Source organism: Solanum pennellii, chromosome 5 (assembly GCF_001406875.1).
Source record: "Solanum pennellii chromosome 5, SPENNV200".
NCBI classification, from domain to species: Eukaryota; Viridiplantae; Streptophyta; class Magnoliopsida; order Solanales; family Solanaceae; genus Solanum; species Solanum pennellii.
The window spans coordinates 72,286,995-72,294,538 of record NC_028641.1 but is presented as its reverse complement, the minus strand read 5'-3'; the positions used below and the strand labels follow the sequence as shown (position 1 = coordinate 72,294,538).

The following is a 7,544-nucleotide window of genomic DNA, read 5'->3' as shown; positions in this document are numbered from 1 at the left end:
CCCCCCCCCTCCCCCTCCCACACACACATACACTACCACCACCACCTCCCCACGGTCCACACACACACCAACCCCCAAGCCCCTTTGCTTGCTAGAATTAAGATACAGTGGTCAATGAATGAATTCGAAGTAAATAATCCAATATGTCACCCCAAATTTGACTCCTGATAAAATCATGTTTCCACCTTTAGTTCTCTTCTCTAAGCTCCAGTTGTATAAGTGCCATAAATTAAACTAAGTATCTGCAACAATCTATAGTTCAATGTGGTCGATACTGTACCAGAGCATTTCCTTTCATTCGAATGTCTGAAATCCATCCTCTATCAGCATTATGTCTTCCATGCAGAACTAATTCACTTCCTTCACTGGCATCAGAAAGTACGAGAGGTAAAGATATTAAACAGTTTCATGATAATAAGAGACTGAAGTGTATTCCTGATATTGCAGTCCCGCTAAATCAGTACTCATTCCTATAGTTTATTAAACTAAGATTCATTGTTTTCATTTATTTGAAAGCAGCAATGACCTGGTGGTTATAAAGAAAAACAACAAAATAAAACTGAATCTAATACCCTAGTCTCTGTTCTCAAGAGAAGGATCAGATTTTTGATATTTTCATCCCATAGAAAATGTCACAGAGCCAATTGAATAGCAAGAGATCACATAGTTTCAGCTAACCGCATCACGCTTCAACGCACCAAGGTACTCTTACTATATGAAAGTTAAGGTAATAACAAGTTCACTTACTTCTTCAGTTCATACCAAACAGGTGACAAATGCGTAATTTTAGAACTGAACTTCTTTGCCAGATCATAGCCTTTTGAATTCCTGCACCATTTATCATACCATCATGAACTGTAGAATCCAAAACTACATCTATCAGTGTCAAAACAATTTCTTTTAGCAGGTAGCTAGGTTGAAGAAGGGGTATTGGCAGTTCTATGAATTTTCTATTCAGTACAATTTCATGCCAAAATGAACATAAACAAGCTAGTAAAAAGTTCCCCATACTCAAAAGTTCTAATTTTCAGGTCAGGACATTACATCCCCTTGCTTAAAAAACAAACTACTACAAAACTCCTCAATCCCAAAATAGTTGGGGCCAACTATAGGAATCTCCATTACCTATTCAACTACTTATAGATTAGCTGTTAACCTACTACAACACTTCTCCTCTATGAAGGCGGAGTTGAAGTTCAACACTGAAACAGTTTTCCTGTTCAAGTACATGACATTTTGAAGATCACCAACACAACGTATTATAGTCTAGTACTACTTCCATTTCAATTTGTTTTGTCTTACTTTCATTTTTGGTCTGGTTCACAAAGAGTAACTCTATCCTTTTGTGGCAACTATTTAATTTCAGTTTTTCGCTTGACATGTTTAAGATCACGACATTCTTGTAAATTCTACCTATCTTAAATTTAAGACCACAAGATTTAAGAGTTCTTTAGTTTTTTCTCAAGCTTCATATAAGTCAAAAACAAACAAATAATAAGATGGATATCGAGATATACAAATGGGAATAACAAAACATGATTCAACAAATGCAAATACCACGGAGTAATATATGCCAGAACAGGATTCCCAAAATGCCTCCGACTAATATTTTCCGAAACATTCGAATTCTCCTGCAATTCTTAAAAATTCACCAAATAAATCAACAATTTTTTTTATAAAACTAAAGAAATCAAATTGGGGAGAGTATAGAATACATTACATCGATTACTTCACGGTAAGTCGAATCGACTTTTACAAGTCCACGCTGGTAAACATAGGGCTTCTCAACATCAACAACAGCAGTACTAGCAGTGTAGTAGTATCTTTGACAGTAAATCAGTAATGAAATTATGAAGAACACAATGAAGAAGATGGTGATGAGCCAACGATGGCGATTCGTCTGAGATTTCACTGAGTCGGGCGATGACGGCTTGAATGCTTCGGATTGGCGGCTTGAGCTGGAGCTCGAGCTGGAACTAATTCGGCTGCTTCGCTTCTTAGCCGCCATTTTTTATGATCGATACAAACTGCAGCTGTAATTTTAGCAGGAGGCTTTTTCCTTTTCAAACGATTGAGACAGAAATAGATATGGACGAATTAGAAATTTTAAAATCATGTTTTTTTCTAGTATTTAGAAATTAGTCAATTATTTAAAAATTAAAACTATGATATAATTCATAAATACGTGTTTTAAAAAATTGATACCCTCCAATTTTAAGCATATCTAAGTAAATACACATATCCATGTGACATAATACGCATCGAATGACACGTAAAAAAAAGGTATATTTGTAGAACATAGTTTAGTTGAAGACAAGTTAAAACGGGTAAAAGAAATGGGTTACATGATTTGGGTTGAATCGGGATAATATGGGTAATTTTAGTTGATTTGGGTTTTCCATTCAATTGAAAGGCACAAATAATGAAATTAATAACGATATAGTAAGAATAATTTCATTTTAACAATAAAGGTATAGTTAATCAAACAAATTAAGCGATATTTTTCTCTTTTTTCATTATTATACGTAATTCAGTTGAATACAAGTTAAATATTATGTTTGTATATTATGACGAATCAGTCCCAAAAAAGGCCTTATAAGTCAAACTAATGCTACACTGTGTTGACTCTACCAAGACAGGGAGACTAATTTATACACAAATTACTTTTTCTCATCTATCACAAATTCATATTCAATTTGTTTATTGTTGCCTATAGCTTTGTTGGGAAAAATGAGAGAAAACAACTGTTGGGAGAGGGAACTAGTGATTACTGAGCTGACAAAGGGGAAGGGATTGATGTTGCAGCTGCAAAAGCACTTTAATCCCATGAAACAGGGTGTGTGCCAGTATTTGGCTGCAGAAACACTTTCTTCTTATTGTGTAACCATTTGGTGTTCAAAAGAGAGATAATAATCGGATGAAAAATTTAGAGTCTAGAAAGAAAATGAAAGAAATACACAGTTTTTTCGTAATACGCATCACTTCCTAAATTGTAGATAATAATCATATAAACTCTACTCAATCTGGATCCCAAGCAAATCTAGAAATGGGTCTCTTCGTAGTTTATCCCTAGGCCCAACACTTGAGCCATTATTTGGAGTTTATTTCTCTTAAAAGAAAAGTTAAAAAATCAACATAAATGTTTTTACTCTTCAGGAAGATATAATATTGTTTCATATTTGGTTTATTCTTTTCTTTTAGGAAAAGATATGGAGTAGCTAGTTCTTTTCTAGTAGGAAAAACTTTATAGGACTCTATAAATATAGGTTTGTTTCTTTTAACACAACATAACAATAGAATCCACAATGTAGTCATTTAGAGATTTTTGTTTATGGGGAGATTTATTCTCTCTACCGTTTCAATATTTTTTTTAATATTAGTTTTGATATAATAATATTTTAATTTTTAGTATAAATTTTTCTTATCTGATTTATCAACCATATGATTTGCAATTTTTAACCTTTCACATGACACCCTAATCACCTCATTCATAACCCAACAGGGTGTTCACAACAACTACATTTTGATCCGAGACTCTGGTTAATAGTGAATAGAACTTTTACATCCCTTGTGGTATTTTTTACAAAAATAAATGTGAAATTGAAGTGATATGTGGTACATTAAGCTTAGATCTTTTAGAACATTTAGAGTGTATTTAAATCTTAGTGGTTTTAAAATCTTGTTAGAAACTTCAACATTACATGATTAATCATTATAGGAAGAAACTGGCAAGACAGACAGAGTTTGTAGAAGCTCGACCTGGAGAAGAAGTTCCGCCTGAAGATGGATTTAGTTGGAGGAAATATGGACAGAAACTTGTGCAAAATATCCCAGCTGAATGTGCTATTATTCTAAGTTCCTTGACCAAAAGGTACTATATGCGGGTTGATTTCACATATGATCATTGAATTTTGGAAATGCATAGAATATTATCGATGTGCTCGTCGTTATTGTGGGGCTACTAAGATGGTCCAGCGAACAGAGACAAAGTCATTAACTTTTGAAGTTACCTATGGAGGAAGCCACAATTGTGATCAAGCTGAAAACAACAATCAAAATGAACAACTAGTGCTTGCTGTGCAAACACACGTTAGAAGAACAACAGGGGAACTATCTGAATTTTATATTCATGAGACCCCAAATAATTCACATAACAATCCGTTCTCAAACTCGAATTGAGTATTTAACATGAACAACTCTGACTTTATCCCAACACCGACTTCTTCACCTCATCCAGTTGACAACAATAGTCGCACTGATCTTTTGTTTGTTCATGATGTGGCTGAAAATACTAGAAGCACATATGAAAGTAGCGCCAATGATCTCGATTCGCTCGGTTATATGTTGAAAAAGTTTTTATCATTTTATTACCTCATTTGAATATGATGTACCTGGAAATTCTGGCGATGATGCTCAGATTCAATTTGTATTAACCCGTTTTTTTAAAAAATATTCAATGGAGCTCAATTTAATCGTCAATTTCAATTCATTTTAAGACTCTTTATTTACATTGATGCAATGAATATTCCTATATTATGTGGTTAAGCAAACTTATAATACTTAGTTACGCATCATAGTTGCAATTTGCTATAATTACCACTCACGGCTAACATTATACAATAATTATGTGGGTTGACTTTGAGTTTGTATAATGAACTACATTTGTATATGTATAATTCGCCAGAATACATAAATCATATGTATAATATACAATTATTTAATCATTATACATATACAATTCACCTCTCTCGCTCACCTCTCTCCTCCCTCTCCTAATATCGCTAGTCTCGCTCCTCTCTCTCCCAATCTCACTTGCCATATATACAAATATATATGTATAATATACAATTATCTAACCAATATACATATAAAATTCACCTCGCTCTCACTTTTTTCCCTCTATCTCGCCTCTCTCCTCTCTCTCTCTGTCTCGCTCACCTATCTCCTCGTCTGAAGAAGAATCTAATAGTGAAGAACTAGAAAATAAATCACTTCTTGCAATAGAGCAAGTCGATGAACAGGACTTTCTTGCTCTAGTCGCCATAGAGTTAGAAGAAGAAAAGAACATCTGCAGATTTCAAGAAACTATCCAAGCTCTTATGGCAGGATTAGATTCTGAAGAGGATGAAGAAGAAGACATATATGGAAAGGTTAGTCTTCATCACGTACAAGACAATCTAAACTCTTACTCAAAAAGGGAACTAAACTCTCTACTTTGTACTCTCATTAACATATATCAGGCAGCAGACTCAAAAAGGGAACTGATAATGGAAGACTATGCATCACTAAGAGAAGAAAATGAGAGTCTTGAAACAATACCATCATCTGCTAACTAAAATTACCGAGTTAAACAATAACTAAGAATCCATGACTAAGAGAAATGAAGAACTAAACAAAGAACTTCATATGACTAAGGCTAAAGCAGAGAATGGCATGAGATGGACCAGGTCCTCCATGCTACTCGATAACATTCACAAAAGTCAAACCTCTGAGAGACATGGAATAGGTTTTGATAAAAGTAATTTTCAAGTTAAAATTCCTTATATAGATTGTTTATGTTTGCATTGCGGACTTATGAGGCATAAGAGTTATGACTGTCATAAGAAACTAGTTGATCTTAAAATAATCTAACCTTTCTAAGTGAACCACATCCTGAGAGAGTCACATAACAAGTCCCAATAACCAAACCTCTCCCTAGATGAGCTAGGACGAATCTTATTCATCCCTTTTTCAATAAACAAAGACCCAAGTGGATATGGGTACCAAAAACTAACCTGTAAAAATTGACTGCTGGGATAAGTGAGCAGGAAGCAAAAGCAATGGTACTTAGACAGCGCATGCTCCAGGCACATGAATGGAGATAAAAGCAACTTCCTCTCACTTAGAAACCTCAAAGGGGGAAACGTGACCTTCTGTAATGGAAAAAAAGGTGAAATACAGGGAATCGGACAGGTTGGGTCTATGCAAACTCATGCAACAGAAAATGTGTACTATGTATACGGTCTGTAACATAATTTACTTAGTGTATGTCAAATGTGTGACAAAGGAAACAATGTGCTCTTCACAGATAAAGAATGTAGGGTGACAAACTCAGCATCAGGGAGGTTGGTTCTGCGGAGAAAGATACATAAGAATGTGTATAAAACAAATATCATGGAGCCTCAGGAAAGTATACTCAAGTGCCTGAGTGCAGTCACCGATTGCTCCATGCTCTGGCACAAAAGAATGGGTCACTTAAGCTTTTCAACAATAAATAAGCTTATATCTAAAGACCTGGTTAGGGGACTACCAACCAAAAATTTTAGTGATGATAAAGTATATGGAGCATGTATCCAAGGGAACAAGTAAGATCGTCATCCAAACCAAAAAGATAGTCAGTACTACCAGGCCATTAGAGCTACTTCACAAGAATTTGTGTGGACCAATGTGTATACAAAACAGAGGAGGTAAAAGGTATGTGTTCGTAATCGTCGATGGTTACTCAAGATTCATATGGACACTATTTCTCGCATCAAAAGATGAAACATTCACCATGTTTGAAATCTTTGCAAAGCTGGTTCAGAAGAAATTGAACAGGGAAATCATTAGCATTCGTTCTGATCATGGACTAGAGTTTGAAAATCCACAATTCTTGCAATTTTGTGTCACGAATGGTGTCAAGCATAATTTTTCAGCACCTAGAACATCACAGCAAAATGGCGTAGTTGAACGGAAAAATAGAAAACTGGAAGATATCGCAAGAACAATATTGATCTCAAGCAATCTTCCAAAATCTTATTGGGCTGAAGCAGTAAACACAGGGTGCTATCTCATAAATATATGTATGATTAAATCATTGTTAAACAAAGCCCCATATGAATTACTTAAGGGTAGAAAACCAAATTTAGCACATCTTAGGGCCTTTGGGTGTAATTGCTATGTACATAACAGCGACAAAGATAACCTAGGAAATTTGATGCCAAAAGCAATGAAGGATTTTTCTCGGTTATTATTTACAAAGCAAAGCATATAAGGTACTTAACAAAAGAACAAATCGTGTAGAGGTAAGTGTTCATGTTATCTTCGATGAAGGAAATATCGAAATCGAAGGGAATTCAGAAGATGAACAAAACGAAGTTAACAGTCCAAATCACTCATAATAAAAAATATGTGAGCCAGATCCCATATCCCCTCATAAAGCACCTGCAACAGAAGATGAGAATACTATAGAAACAGGTCCTCTTCCGTCTAAAAATATTCCCAAAACTCAAACTCAGAGCTGAAAACACCAAAGCTCAACCTTACAAGATCCAAATTACGCAATATGTGCGCCTTTTCAGCCTACATATCCTTGATTGAACCAAAAACATAAAAGAGGCGCTGCTAGATCCTGACTGGATTAGTGCTATGAAAGAGGAATTAAATCGATTTGAAAGAAGCAGGGTGTGGAAGCTGGTCCCTAAACCTCAAAACAGAACAGTGATAGGAATAAAGTGGGTCTTTAGAAATAAGCTCGATGAACAAGGAAAAATCACACGCAACAAAGCCAGGCTAGTTATTCAGGG

At 35.1% G+C, this 7,544-nt stretch overlaps 1 protein-coding gene across 1 annotated transcript in view; it reads right to left on the bottom strand.

The window, feature by feature from the left end:
- Positions 1-2,092, bottom strand: part of LOC107020586 (chitinase domain-containing protein 1) — a 5,845-nt gene extending 3,753 nt beyond the window's left edge. The window contains exons 1-4 of the mRNA XM_027917069.1: positions 1,721-2,092; positions 1,558-1,631; positions 748-828; positions 281-365 (exon numbers count right to left, since the gene is read on the bottom strand). Of these exons, the coding sequence (XP_027772870.1) occupies positions 281-365; positions 748-828; positions 1,558-1,631; positions 1,721-2,008 (528 nt within the window). The 5' untranslated portion in view covers positions 2,009-2,092. The remainder of the gene's footprint in view (positions 1-280; positions 366-747; positions 829-1,557; positions 1,632-1,720) is intronic.
- Positions 2,093-7,544: the final 5,452 nt, after the last annotated feature.